The sequence below is a fragment of the Rhinatrema bivittatum genome, chromosome 8 (assembly GCF_901001135.1).
Source record: "Rhinatrema bivittatum chromosome 8, aRhiBiv1.1, whole genome shotgun sequence".
Taxonomy (NCBI): domain Eukaryota; kingdom Metazoa; phylum Chordata; class Amphibia; order Gymnophiona; family Rhinatrematidae; genus Rhinatrema; species Rhinatrema bivittatum.
The window spans coordinates 210362560-210378343 of record NC_042622.1 but is presented as its reverse complement, the minus strand read 5'-3'; the positions used below and the strand labels follow the sequence as shown (position 1 = coordinate 210378343).

The 15784-nt window shown below is 45.0% G+C and overlaps 1 protein-coding gene across 3 annotated transcripts in view; it reads right to left on the bottom strand.

Moving 5' to 3' along the window:
* The window catches only part of LOC115097274 (septin-4-like), a 128351-nt gene extending 113349 nt beyond the window's left edge, over positions 1–15002 (bottom strand). The window contains exon 1 of one of the 3 annotated variants that reach the window (XM_029612944.1): positions 14877–15002. In XM_029612944.1, the coding sequence (XP_029468804.1) occupies positions 14877–14897 (21 nt within the window). In that variant the 5' untranslated portion in view covers positions 14898–15002. Of the gene's footprint in view, positions 1–4677; positions 4794–14876 lie in introns of those variants that run through there. The other 2 variants (XM_029612945.1, XM_029612943.1) reach the window with 2 other exon arrangements.
* Positions 15003–15784: the final 782 nt, after the last annotated feature.

The window sequence follows — 15784 nt, the reverse complement described above, 5'->3', positions numbered from 1 at the left end:
GGCGGGGAGAGGAAGGGAGAAAGTTCAGGAATGGGGGGAGGAGGAGTGTGTGCCTAGTCTGCTTATTGACAAATCCAGGCCTGGATACCCTGGCCCACTCGGGAATGCCACTTGGCCAAGCCCTGGAGGGTGGATGCTTTCCCCCGGCCTCGGGACTGAGATTCCTGCACAGACTGAGGAAAAAGAATTGTATTCTGAACACTGTTATGGTGCTAAGGAATTTGGTTACTGTATTTTTTGGGCCCTCACATCTCCCACAGTACTGGAAAACCAACGGCAATCTCAGAGTGCCCACAACTCACAAATTCCCAGGTATGCTCCTCAGTTGAGTCCTGGGATTACAGAGAGCTGTACAGGCTCCAGCCTTTTCTCCTATGCAGACAGGAGGGGAGGGGTGAGGCTGCGGCAGACCCAGCAGAGCAGAAGACAATTACTCTGCTTCCTTCTCCAGCCTCGCTCCTTCCTCTCCTGTTCTCTGCACACTGCCTGAAGGGGAGGGCCTGGAGCTTTCCAGTGTTTTCACAGATATCTAGTTATGCAATTTATGCAAATATCTGACTCTCTGCATGAAAACTGGAGAGTTCCCAGACGTACATACTATATATACATACAGTTCACCTTAAATCCAAAGCATACATCTGTACAATTATTAATGTGTTTATCCTTTGTACAGTATCTGTTAGTGGACCTATCAGCCCTGTTCTGTCCTGACTCTGACTGATGTCACAAAAGGGGACAGGTCAGGAGAAATTTTACAAAAGGGTTGAAAAACTTGGCTTTTCAAGCAAGCCTTTTCAGATAGATAAGTTTAGTTTCAAATCGAGTACTGATTACCTCTACTGAGTGCACTGTATATTTGAATGTTTTTACTGCTTGATAGTTTATTACTGTATTTAATTGTTCTTTTATTGTCATCTTGTCATTTTTATTACGTATGAAGGTTTTCTGTACACCGTTATGATGCGATTACGAATGACGGTATATAAAATCTTTTATATAAATAAATTAAATAAACAGGCAGCAGGCAATGACATCACAAAGGCACTCTGACAATTATAGTCAAAGTAAAACAGCCCGGTTAATACGTGATTCTTTAATCCTTCTGTGAACAAAAATACCAGTCAGACTCAGCATGAATAAAATATGTTGGGCCAAGAAACTGGGAAAAAAAAAACACACTCCGGGAGGAAATGTTTGTGTAAGGATTTAATTTCCTGCAACTTCTGAAAGGGCCAGATACCTCAGAAAAAGTAAAAACTCGGTCAGAATGCACTCTAAATAGAAAAAAATCTGGCTAGCAATTTGTTACTGGCGGCTAGACTGGCCATTGCCTCCAAATGGAAATGCATCGATCCTGCTTATTTATCGGAATGGTACGCCAGCCTGGATAAGCGGGACTTGTGTGTCTAAGTAGCGGCCGCTGAATATACGCTCATGTTCAGCAGCCACCGCTTAGCCCTATACTTCCCTTTTATAGCTAAACGGTTAGCCGTATAAAAAGTAGGCGTGTGGTGGGTGGACCAAGTTAGCCGAACAACTTACGTGGCTAACAGCCGATATTTGGATTTAAACATCATCCAAATGATCAGAGGTGCATATATGTTAAGATAACATTTTTTAAAAAGATAGTTTGTATAAGAATGTTAATAAAAATTATTAGGTGATTGTGGAAATACATGTTATTTTAACATATATGCACTTCTGATCATTTTGATGATGTTTATGTGATATCTTCAGAGGGTCTGCACTCATTTTGAATTGATATTTGGATTTAGCCATATAAGTTTTCCAGCTGAGCTAGGCATGCTATAGAGCAGGTCTACACTTAGCTGGTTAGACTTATACAGCTAAGTGCTCAGTTCTACGCGTATATTCAGCAACATAGCCGTGGCTCTGAACATACACTGTAACCTAGCCAGGTAGGTTCTAACCAGCTAAGGGGGTCATTTTCAGAAGCGACTGCACGCAAAAAGTCCCTTTTCGCGTGCAATCACTAAATGGGGGCGGAGTCGGGGTGGAGTTAGGGCAGCGTCGGTCCCGGAAGAGGAGGAGTCGGGGCAGCACCGGGGCGGACGCCGCGAAGACGTCGCTGACGGCGAAAAGGTAAGGGCCCTTTTCACCACCAGCTTCGCGCCCAATAGCACCACCTTTCACGATGGCGCTACTGGGTGCGAAAGCCGGCAGCGATAGCACCGCAGAGGTGCCCCCGCCCCCCGTTATCGCCGGATTTTCTAAGGTCGCTTTGATTGGGGGGGAGAGCACTAGATGTAGTGTCCTTGGATCTCAGTAAGGCCTGTCACACGGTTCCGCACAGGCGACTTATAAAAAAATTGAGCGCCCTTGGTATGGCCCGCAGAGAGCCATTTAGATGGATAACTCAAAAGCTCTCTCTCTAAATGGCAAATGGGGCATATTCAGTCACTTATCCGGCTAATATATAGGCGGATAAAAAAAGGGGCTTTCCTGAGGTGTCCAGGGGAGGGGCTGAGCTATCCGGCTAACTTAGCTAAATATCATGTATACCAGGCTAGGTTAGCTGGATAACTCTAAACCTGCTTCAGCACAGTCTAAAGTTAGCCGGCCTCGTGTGGCCGCATAACTATACACATAACTGGCTATATTTAAAAGAATATGGCCGGTTAAATAATGGATTTCTTCTCAGCAGTTTCAGTTGCTGAGCATCGTGTGCACATGACAGTGACCAGTGACCTCTGTTATAGTCCTACCTATTCCACCTCTCAGCATGATCAAAGTGTGCTTTTTGGAAACGAAATAACCAATTTAAAATAGATTTTTGTAAAATTGATCACCAGGCCACTGAATAATTAAGATTTTACTGACTTGCAGAAAAAACTACTGGGCAACCAAAAAAAAAAAAAAGGGCTAATGGCTGTCAATCAGCAGCAGCTCTGAGCTTCCCCTCCCTTCACAGCGCAGGCGTGGTCAGAATATCTGCGGACACTGGAATGGTGTTTTGGGTCAGTGGCATCCAGGCTTTCACTGGCCCAACATGAAAGGTGGCTGCCCTGAACTAGTGAGATTTTGGCCTCTGTGGCATGCAGGTCTACAAGGTGGAGGAGTACATTATCAGACTCCCTCGTCTGACTATGGCAAGGAGAGCAGGACTTGAGGGAAAGAAAGACCTTGTAACTCAGCCAGCAAAAACAGCAGAGAACTCAGAAAAAGATCCAGTGAAAATCTGCAGCCCGGATATGCTGACGTCGTGACACTGCGGTGCTCCATAGCACCTTTTGTCATCGTGACACTGCAGAAGCTCCAGGACACGGTGCCCCCACAGCACCTCTGACACGAGGACACCGTAACGCTGGGACCCACCTCACTCCATCACACCTCGTGAGCCATGTAACCTCACAGCTCTCACAACATCCTGACCCTGCAGGGCCCCCCCACTCTATAACGTCACAATTCACTAATGCTACAACATCCCATGACCCTGCAGTTCCCCTCACAGGAGATAACATTTTAGAGGGACATGTCTTATAGTGCATAGCAAGTGTGTGTGTGTGTGTGTGTGTATCAGTATGTGCCTGTTTATGTTTGTGTGCGAGACCAAGTGAGGGGAGGGATCCGGCTGGTTTTGTTTTCCCACCCTAATTGATACGTTCTACGATTTATTGCAAGCAGCGCGCTAGGAGGGCAGAAGGGGAGCCCTTGCCGTGTCAGCTGGGATCCTTTCCATGGCATGGGAAGGCGTCTTTTCCTCTCTGCCTGACTCAGACGCGCCGGGGATGGGAGGCAGCCAGCCTCCCGGTGGCAAGGCTCAGCACCGTCGGCTGCAGTCAAAACGTTTCGGCTGCAACCCTGGGGAAGTCAAGAGGCACCTCCTAGGGTAAATTGCAAACTGCGCAGCCTCTGATGAAGGGAACACAGGGAGCCAATATCCTCTATACAACTAGCGCACTCTGTTGTTATCATTATTACTTTTATTTTTTTTAGATGGAGTTCAAGTTTTTTCATTGGTAGCTCAAGGCGAGTTACGTTAAGGTAGAACGAAAAGTTATCAGAAGAACATCCTAGATGGCAGCAGTGTGCCCAGCCTAGGACGCATCCCATCTGTCAGTCATAGAAACTTGATCGTAGGATACTGCTGCTTATCCCAATGTATGTAAAACAGAGTGGCTATAACATCAGATACATGACATGCACATATTTTTGTATATAGAAGACTGCCGCATAGAATATGCACTGAGAAATATATTATATACCCCGTCCTGAGATTTTTTCAATTCGGCGAGTAAGAGCTTGAAAGCATAAATCTCTAGCCTCAGTTTTACAGCAGTAAGTACATAACGTGCAGCTGCCACAGTACCATGTGATGGTTTGATGAAGCACTGCACTGATTAGCGCATTTTTTTTTTTTATATTTAGTGTATCAGACTCATTTCTCTCCCCCTCCTCTATTCACTGAGTGGCACTGAGCAAGTTCATTAACCTCCCTGCGCTGAGACATACTGTAAGGTCTTGGGGGAAGGAACCCTGCATTTATATAATTAATCTTGTGTGTACTCTAATGATACTCAGTAAACAGTAAATGCTGATCTTAACACGTATTAAGGTTGTGTATATCCTGGTGCAGTGTGAAGCTGCCCCTTCTCTCTCTCTCTCTCTCTGCCTCTTGGGTTTTTTCTCACAAGCTCAAGGAGGAAACAGTCTTACCATGGCTGCCGTCCCGGACACCGCGATCTCTCGCTCCCGCTGTGTCACAGCATCGGTGCTCCGGTATTATGTAGCAGAAATACCAGCCTCTGGCTGGAGTGGGGTGGAGAGCCGGGAGCCCATGTGACCAGGGAGGAGAGCCGCAGCACTGCAGCCTGTGTTTTGATTGTGACAGGAGGCTGGGATCAGAGCCTGCAGTCCTGCCTTTCATTATCTGCACACTTCCAATCCACAGTGCACGCCACAGCTCAACTAACCATGAACACACACAACCACACCACTGCCCTCCACACAGGATCTGCATTTCACATCTCCACACACACCACTGCCCTCCACACCTACATAGACTCTGCATGTCACATCTTCACACACTACTCTATACTCCTCCACACATACACCACTGCACTCCACACCTACGCATAGACCCTGCACTTCATATCTCCACACACACCACTGCCCTCCACTCCTTCACACATACACCACTGCACTCCACACCTACATAGACTCTGCACTTCATATCTCCACACACCACTGCACTCCACTCCACACATATACCACTGCACTCCACACCTACCCATAGACCCTGCACATCTCCACACACACCACTGCTCTCCATTCCTTCACACATATACCACTGCACTCCACACCTACCCATAGACCCTGCACTTCATATCTCCACACACACCACTGCCCTCCACTCCTTCACACATACACCACTGCACTCCACACCTACATAGACTCTGCACTTCATATCTCCACACACCACTGCACTCCACTCCACACATATACCACTGCACTCCACACCTACCCATAGACCCTGCACATCTCCACACACACCACTGCTCTCCATTCCTTCACACATATACCACTGCACTCCACACCTACCCATAGACCCTGCACATCTCCACACATCACTGCTCTCCATTCCTTCACACATACACCACTGCACTCCATACCTATACAAAGACCCTGCACGTCACATCTCCACTCCTTCGCACATACCTGTGGCGTAGCCAGAACTGAATTTTGGGGGAGCCCACGGTTAACATGGGTGGGCATTATCCAGGTCTAGGCCTTACTATTATCAATAAGTAATGCCTTAGCAATAACCATCATGCATCATGAGTGACATTTTAAAATATGTTAATTCTATTACTTCAAGTACTTACCAACATTAGAAATGCCTTATTAAACTGGATTACACTTATGTTATATTTGTTTCAGTTTATAAATACACAATATCATGTAAAAAGTAAACAAAGAACATTTAACGAAACATCAGATCCAGTCACGTAATAAAATAAATATCAATGTATTCTTTTATAAATCCTCATTCTAAAAATACAGAGAATATCATAACTACAATAAACGGCAATAATCATAATAATCATAAGAACTTAGTATTTGCAATGAGTATAAAACAGAACTAGGACATGCAAAATAAATATACAAATTATGGTGTCATCTCAGTGACAGCAAAACAAACCCCTCCACATCCAAACATTTTATGAAATAACACAAACTCCTACCAAAAAAAAAAAAAAAAGACAACACATAGAACCTTGCCATACCATAACAGCAATAACTTTAGGGCTCAAACAGCAGCAAGCTTATCTATGAAAAGGTAGCAACGCTAACAGTACACCAGACCCTAGAACTCTAATACTGGGCAAACAGAACAAGCCAGACTGCTGTAAATCTCTACAGAGAAGCTACACGTCTGTCACACATGCAGAACACAGACAGATCCTTACCCAATACAGAATAAGGAACTCCAAATTAGAAACAAACATGCAGACAAAACTAAATGGAAAGCCAGAGAAACCAGACTCTGTGAATTCTGGAACACTGAAGAAAAAGCAAAATACAAATATATAAGAAATGCAATGGCATATTTCAATCACTGAAAATCAAAAGAATTTTTTTTTTTTACCTGAGTTGTCTGATCTTATTTTTCTAATTAGTTGGTCCCAGTCTCTTTTTTCCCCCTTGTCTGTCTTTTTCTTATTCCTTTTTCAGGTTCTACTTTCTTCTTTGTTTCTTCTCTCTCCTCCTGTCTTCTTTCCTTCCTCCTTCATATACACACACAGGCTCTCACACACAGGATCCAACTCTTGCATGCTCTCTCTCACATATACACAGGCTCCCATTCTCATATGCTCTCCCTCTCACATGCATGCTCCCATTTCCTCAAATACACAGGTTCTCATTCTCACTCTTACATGCTGTCTCTCACACACAGGCTCCCATTCCCCTTCCCTACAGACACATACAGGCTCACACTCTTACATACTCTCTCACGCACAAACACACAGGCTCTCACATGCTATCTCTCATATGCAGGTTCTCACTCCCATATATACTTTTATTTATTTGTACAATTCTTCTATACCGTTGTACAGAAACATGTTTCTATCACTATGGTGTACATAACAAAAAAACAAATAAAAACATAAAAATAACAGTAGAATAAAATTACATAAATCTTAATAAAATAAATAGGACTAAAATAAAACATACATACATATATAGGCTTTCACTCTCACATGCTGCCTTACATGTAGGTTGCCACTCTTTCACACACACACACAGGCTCTCACTCTTAGGTTCTGTGTCTCACATGCAGGCTTCCATTTCCTTCCCACAGACACATACATGCTCTCACTTTTACATGCCATCTCACACACAGTTTCATATTCCCACATGCACAGGCTCTCATACCCACATGCTTTCTCTCTCTCACATACACACACACACACACAGTCAGGCTCCCATTCACATCCCCCCCTCAAGCAGGCTCCCATTCACACACACACACACATTCACTCTCTCTCTCACACCCAGGTAGGCTCCCATTTACTCACATTCATACAAACATAAAACACAAGCAGGTTCCCCGTCAGAAGCAGAAGGGAGAGCCTATTCTGCTGCTTCTCTTTGTGCGCCTACCCCACGGTATTCAAAACTCACAGGACTAGCACTTCTTCTATGCTGATCTCACAATGCACAAGATCAGCATTGAGCACCTACTGGCCACAGGTGTTTTAAATGCCATAGGACCAGCACACTGGGAGGAATGAGATAACAGACTCCTTCTCAGTGAAATTATTTTTTTTTCAACTGCTGGTGGGATGGGGGTCTACTGGCAGTCTCCTGGGCCTTCTCTTCTCGGCTGCCAGTGGAACGGGGTCTACCAGCGGCCTCACAGGCCTCCTCTTTTCAGCCGCTGGTGGAATGGGGTCATCTGTTCATCCATCACCTGATGGATGAACAGTGTCATAAGCACTGTTCATCCATCAGGTATCAATCTGGAAGCAGATTGGTGCTCCTCACTTTAGATGTACAAGTTTATTCAGGAATATATTTTTTTAAATCAGTCTGTGATTAAGCAAAGATTGTGTTGGTCATAAAGCCTGTTAATAAAGTTTTGTATTACATTGGATCAACCAATTGAATGAGGTAAAGTATGTAATCCTGATTGGTTTCAGACTTCTGTTAACACAGCGGCTCTGCATAGTTTTAAGAGTCACTGTTCTTAGGAAGCATCGAAGAACACCTGGTTTAAGCAATATCACGCTAAGAAACGCCAGAAACAGGTCCCCCCGAAGCAGGAAGAGAAGGATTCTGAAACACGGACTGTGTTGGGGGGATACAGCGACTTTCAATTTTTCAACATTTCAAACACAAGTTGGAATTGTTTTCTTTGCAATCAAAAGTTCTAAAACAAAAAATGATATGTGTGTAGGGACCTATGATTATACTTGGGCAATGCAATACTAGAGCAATATTTGTGGGTAGAGCCAAGAGGCGATGCACATGGCCTATTATGATGAAGGTCCTTATAATATAATACAACTTTGGTGTGTCATTACAGTGTGTTTGTAGTAATCAATTAAAAATATAGGAATATTAAGTAAAACTATAGGAAGTTTTGTTTTGTTCTCCAGCTGTATGGATGCCTTGGTTGCTTGCATGTCTGATCATGTGCAATACAGCACCTGTACACCCAGCAGAGAGAGGCAGATAACTCGCTTCCCCATTATGACAGGGGCTATAGATTATTGCATTCATGTGAGCTGGGGTCCTCCAATGAGCCAGAAAGCCATCTACCAAAACTACAAGCATCTCCGCAGTCTGTTGTGGTCTGAACATTCAAGGGTGCTGTAGCCATCACTTGCCGGTGGATGCCCACAGAGTAAAGTACATGGCACTCCCCCAGCCTCTTCTTAGACCAACTTTCCTGCTGCTGGGCAGAATTCTCCCATGGTTCCCTGGAGCCTCGAATTCTCACCTACCCCCATTCCAGACATCCCTACCCCCCTGCTGTTGCAGATAATTCTCACATTTCTGGCCTCCCCCCTCAGGCTGCTAGGGAGAATTCTCACACCCCCTGCACCCTCCTATGCTTGGAGCTAATGGCCTTCCAGTAGTTCCTGGGAAGCGATCTGCAGCTGGCTTGACAGGGGCTGTAGGGGCCAAAATTATCCTGCCCGGTTTGATGCTATTTTGGGATAAGATTGCACTGCTGCCAAAGGGCTGATTCCCCAAAGGACTGTCCCCTCCAGAAAACAGGAACATTTAACTCGCAGATGCTCAAAACAAAAAACGCTGTCACCACACTTTGGGAAGACTTTAGCCCTCGCCTTAGTGACAAATGCGGGATCTAGGCTAGGACTACATTTTAGTGCAGGCTTTCTCTCTCTGTCGTTTCTTTCAACTTCTCTCTCAAATGATATAATATCACTGCTGAGAAGCCACAAGGTAAGACTGCTCCTTCTCCTTTCCACAATAAATCCTCATTCTCCTCCCCTCTCACACGAATAGAGCAATTCTGAGGGGCACACCGCATCTGTGAGCCTCACCCCTTCCACAATAACCTTATCGCCTCTTCCTCCTCTCTAACATTATACATAAAGCCCTTTATTTTCGATCTAAACTGATTTTCATCAAAAAATTGCAAGTTGACAAAACCTATTTGCTTTTTTTAAATCAATTTTCACCTGGTTTTTATAACGCTCAGCACGCAGAATTTTGGTTTGCTCTGGCAGACATCATCACCTCCCCAGGCTCTCCTCCCCCAGTACTAATTGTCCACTAATACCCCATCCCATCCCACCCCACCCAGAAGGGCGGATCTATAATGAGGCAGGGTGAGGCGGTGGCTTCAGGCGGCAGAATTATGAGGCGGCAAAAAATGCCCCTCTCAGAACGCAGCTGTGGCGAGCACCTCACACTGCCTGCCCCTGCTGTAGGGTTGCCAACTGTCCAGAATTCCCGCTGAAAAACCGGAAATTATCTGGATTTTCAAGTCCTGTTCTGCCGGCAGACTGCAGCGTGTGTATGTGAGCAGGGGTGGGCCAATCGGGTAATCGCCTGGGGCGCCAGCCAACAGGGCGCTAGTTGCCTCCCTCCAGATCCGATGGCGAAAGAGGGAGCAGGCTGCGGGGTCGCCCAGTGGAGTCCAACCTGCCAGCGGCTGAAGCTGGGAGGAGGCCGCAGGGCCGCTGGTGGAGTCTAAACCGCCAGCGGCTGAAGATGGCAGGAGGCCTCAGGGCCGCTGGTGGCTGAAGCTGGGAGGAGCCGAGGGCCGCTGGCAGAGTCCAAACCGCCGGCAGCTGAAGATGGCAGGAGGCTGTGGGGCCACCGCGCATGGTGCGACTGCAGTGAATTAAATCAGCGATCATTGGGGAGGTCAGGAAGTGTGTGAGAGAGCCTGTGTGTATGTATTTGGGGGGGGAGAGCATGGGAGAGCTTGTGTGTGGGGGGGGGAGCATGTGAGAGCTTGTGTGTATGTGTGGGAGAGCATTGGGAGCTTGTGTACGGGAGAGCCTGTGAGAGTAAGAGCTTGCCTATGGGAGAACATGTGAGAGTAAGAGCTTGCCTATGGGAGAACATGTGCTAGCACAAGCATATGTGTATGGAAAAGCATGCGCGAGTGAGCTTGCATGTGGGTATGGGAAAGCAAGTGAAAGTGAGAGCTTGCATGTGTATGGGAAAGCATGTGAGACTGAGAGCCTGTGTGTGTATGGGAAAGCATGTGAGACAGAGCTTGCATGTGTGTGTGGAACAGCATGTGAGAGTAAGAGCTTGTATGTATGTGTAGGAGAGCATGTGAACGTTTGTGTCGTGTAGGAGATCATGTGAGAGCTTGTGTAAGAAAGAATGTGTGTGAAAGCCTGCATGTGTATGAGAAAGAGAAAGCGAGCTTGCATATGTGTGTGTGAAAGCCTGCATGTGTATGAGACAGAGTTAGTGTGTCAGAGAATGAAGTGTATGCAGCTCCCCCCAATCCACAACAATCTCAGGGTGACTGGAAATCAAGTTCCCAAGTATGGACATCAGGGGCTTTTTTTTATCCTTATTAGTTTGGTGTTATTTGATATATAACACTCCTACACTCAGAGGCATGGATCAGGGTAACTGCTACCTTCTTGCCCTACTCGACATCTCAGCTGCCTTTGACACCATCAATCACAACCACCTCCTCACCCGGCAGGCTGAAATAGGCATTTCAGGCCTAGCCCTGCTATGGTTCAAATCTTACCTATCCAATAGGAAGTTCGCAGTCAAAATAGGAAATGCCGAATCCACACTCTACTCTCTGTCCCAAGGCATCCCACAAGGTTCCTCCCTCTCCTCCACCTTATTCAACATTTACCTCACCCCCCTCTGTCAGCTTCTAACAAACCTTGGCCTCAAATTCTTCCTCTATGCTGATGACGTTCAAATCCTCATCCCCATTCATAACTCCCTAACTGATGCCCTGGCACATTGGAACACATGTCTCGCCTCCATAAATGACTTCCTCACAAACATCCACCTTGCACTAAACACATCCAAAACGGAACTGCTCCTTTTGTCCCAACACCAATCCCCCAAACCCCTGATCTCCAACGACCCAGCCTTCAACACCATATCTACCCAACCCCCTGATCTCCAACGACCCAGCCTTCAACACCATATCTACCCAACCCTGTGGAAGAGACCTTGGGGTAGTACTAGACCAACAATTGAATCTAAAAAAATATATCAATTCTATCCTCAAAGAGGGCTTTTTCAAGCTCAATGTCCTAAAGAAACTTAGACCCCCTCCTCCAATATCACGACTTCCGGACTGTTATCCATGCTACCTTATCCTCAAAGCTCGACTACTGTAATGCCCTCTTCCTTGGACTACCCTCCTCCACCATTAAACCCTTACAAATGTTCCAAAATGCTGTTGCCAGGGTCATCACAAACACACGAAAAACCGATCACATTACTCCCATACTCAAAGACCTCCACTGGCTCCCCATAGCATCCCGCATTCTCTTTAAAACCCTATCCATAATTCATAAATCAATCTACTCATTCAACTCCAACTGGCTTGATGAGCCCTTCTGCCTCACACGCTCGAATCGACCCACCAGATCTATCAACAAAGGAACTCTAACAGTACCCCCCCCTTAAAAGAGCCCACCTCTCCACAAGCGACCGCGTTATCTCCATAGCAGCCCCCAAACAATGGAACTCCCTCCCGACTGTACTTAGACTTGAACCATGCTACTCTAAATTCAGAAAGAAACTAAAGACCTGGCTCTTCCGACAAGCCTACCCAGAATAGTCCGCTTTCTTAATCCTCCCCCCCTTAATACATGCTCACATACACATCTAATAAAGTCTTCATCATTAAGATTGAAAACCACCCTGTAATCCTTACAGGACCCCTGGATTCAATTTCTTTCCTATGCCCTTGTATATAAGTTCACCTTTGCATATTGATTTATTGTTTAACGTTTATTGCTACTTTTTTGCACTTTCTGTACTACTGTATCTCTGTAATTATTTATACTCCCCTCCCCCTCCCCTGTTCATTGTATTTTCAATCTTTCAGTTGCCAGTATGACAAAAATCTTAAATAAATAAATTAAATATATGCTATTTTTAAATATTTTATTCGTGCTTGGGAAATTTTTAAAAAATGTATATGATTTTAAATAATAGAAGTTATTCTGTTTATCAGTAGTTTTAAAATATTATTTTATTAGTATGGTTTTACTATATATTATATTTATATCTTATTCTAATTTCTTTTAAATAATTTTAGTATATTACTTTACTCTATTTTACGTAGGATGCTGTGTTTTATGCTACTTTGTTTTTAAGTTAGGCTATATTTATGTTTGTACTTTATCTTTTAAATAAGATATAAACTGCTATGACGGCTCGACTGAATAGCGGTATAAAAATTTTAAAACAAATAAATAAATGAATACTATTATAATTGATGCTTTATGTTTCTTGATTTTATTTGTTTTATGATGAATTATGGTTCTGTTTTTCCATTGTTACACACAGAGTCTGGCTTCTTGGGGTTTCCATTTCAGTTTTTGTCTAATTTGTGCTCCTTTATTTTGTATTCTGTATTTGGTGAGGGTCTGTCTCTGCTCTGTGCATGTGACCAAGATGAGAGAGTCTGCTAGCGTGTAGTGTCTGTGTAGGGATCTATAGCAATTGGGTCTGTTTTGTTTCCCCGGTAGGTGGTGTACTGGTATTCTGGGGCTCAGTGTAATATTTACACTGGGCGGGTGGGAGGGGGGCACTATCTCATCCCTCGCCTTGAGGCTGCCCCTGCCACCCAGTATGATCCTGAGTCCTTATCAGCACAGGTGGTGAGACTGAGCAGCATGTCAAACTTCTGTCCACAAAATAATCCCAGATTTTTACCCAGAAAAATGTCATTTTTGTGCTTTCCAACATACAGAATGTTGGGAAGAATTATAGAATAGGGATCAATGTCCATTTGTCTGTCTGTCCGTAGGCACAACAATTCTCCAAATGAGGGACGGAAAGTCACCAAATTTGGCAAGCAGGAAGAAAGTAGGAATATCTCAGAGGAGTTCAAAAAACCAGAAACACTGGTGTCAGTATATTTTTAGAGAACTGAGCTTCCAAAAGAAATCTTTATTGCTTTCAATGGGAAAAACTCCCCGCTGCTTCATGTTAGAGGCTGTGCAAGCTGTTCGAATACTAAAGAGCACGCCATTCCAAATACCCCCCCGCCCCCCCGGCACGTCTGCTATAAAGCAACACAGACAAAAATCAGAGACAGGGAAAACAATTGAAGCAGCCAAGAAAGGATGGCACAAAAAAAACTTTTCCACACGTACTCCTATCACCCTATGCCAAAAGGCATCTTCCAAACCTCCTTCCCCACATTTCCAAAGTGACCCTCCACAACCCACACCCTCCTTTACTACCTTACTTACCACACTCACACCGTACACAGTCCTACATCCTCCATGCACACATACTCTCCACATACCCCTGCACCCCACTCACCTGCCATATACACCAGCATGCACATACAACTCCATACCCCACCCACCTCCACCACTTGCACACACACACTCCCACCTACACATCCCCATGTACTCACATCTCATCTTTACAACTCGACACCCACACAAACACCTCCTGACACACGCTTAGCAAATAGATGCCCCCACCACCAACTCTTCCCCTACATACTCCCCACACGCTGACTAGTTCCACGTTCCATATACACCCATACTCCCCACACATCATAAGCTCATGCCTTACCATACCTACATCCTCCCACCCATAAAGACCCCACACACAGAAACCTCACACATACCGACCCACCCCCTCCCTCTCCCCCGCCTACAAACCTCATCTGCAAACCCGGCCACACCAACCTATACACACAAGCTTTTCACATACATTCCAAGTATTACACACACCATATACCCACCCCTCCCACAAACACACCCTACATTCACCACACACATGGATACCATATACTTGGCCCCCCACCTCCCAAATATTCCCATCCACTTACATCCTCACACACCCCTTTCACACATTGACTATTCCCACATCCCCATCCAGTTTCCCCCACACTCCTAAACCCCCTCCCCTCACCCTCACACACACCTTCCCTTACCACATACTCCCATACCTACACCACACACACAGAAACCACATAGAAGGGTGGGCTTTTCGGAAGGCGGTAAAAGACAAGCACAGATGTGTGCTCCTGCATTTTGTCTGACCCATTCTAGTTCACATATCAAAGACTGTGTTTCAGTTTCATACCAGTTAGTATGTCTGAAACCTGCTTGCAACTAAGACAAAGCCTAAAAGTTTCCCAAACTTCCAAATGGCTGATATTTTGCCACTTGTAGGTAAATTATTACCTTGCATGTTGCATGTCTCATGTTAGGACTAGTTGCACCCCTAGGTCGGTGGCAATCTGTGCTAATTCTCCCCACAAGCTTGGTGCTGCTGAAGTCCACAACCTGCCTCGCTGGATCTCCCTTCACCAGTCTGTATGGTCCTTTCTCAGCGCCTGCCGGACCCAATAACAAGTAGGAGCCTAAGAAAAAAAACAGCACGCTATATGGATCTGCAGTCTGTGAGCTTAAATTCTACATTCAGTCGGTCTAGCTAGGGTGAAATCTGATTCTTTGGAAACTAAATTAAGAGGATTCTCTGACGCTGGGGTTTGTATTTAAAAAATATATATATACAAATGAAGTTTTTGAACCGTGATTTGTAGCCATTGGAAGCATGTGTTTCCTTGAGAGGCCGGCCCTTGACCGAGCACTAATTACCAGAGAAACCACAGACAATTTCTTCTACCTTACCCACGAGCTTTCTTCTTCCATCGGATCTGACTTCTACTGACGTTTACTTTGTTTGTACCGTGCCCTCTGCTGGCCGTGAGGAGAACAGCGCCTGACTTATTTTTTCAGCATTGCTTTGACTTTTAGTGGTCACCCGGAAAATTGCAGCCTGTATTTGTCTAATAATACATTGAAAGTGAATCTAGTTTGCTCAATTGTGTTTATTGATGCTTGTAGGTTTTATATTCTGTAAATAAACAATTACTTTTAAATTGCATAATATATTTCATGCACTTTAGTGGCCTCCAGGTACCCTAACCTAGTAGCATAGCAAATGACAGCAGACAGAGTCCAAAATGGTGCTTCTAGACTGACCAGCAAATTTTTTAGGGTAGTGGTAACTGCCACGCCGTGTAGGTTACCCCCAAGCATAAATATAAACTTTAGACGTAATAGAAACGTTACCCCATTTCTTCATT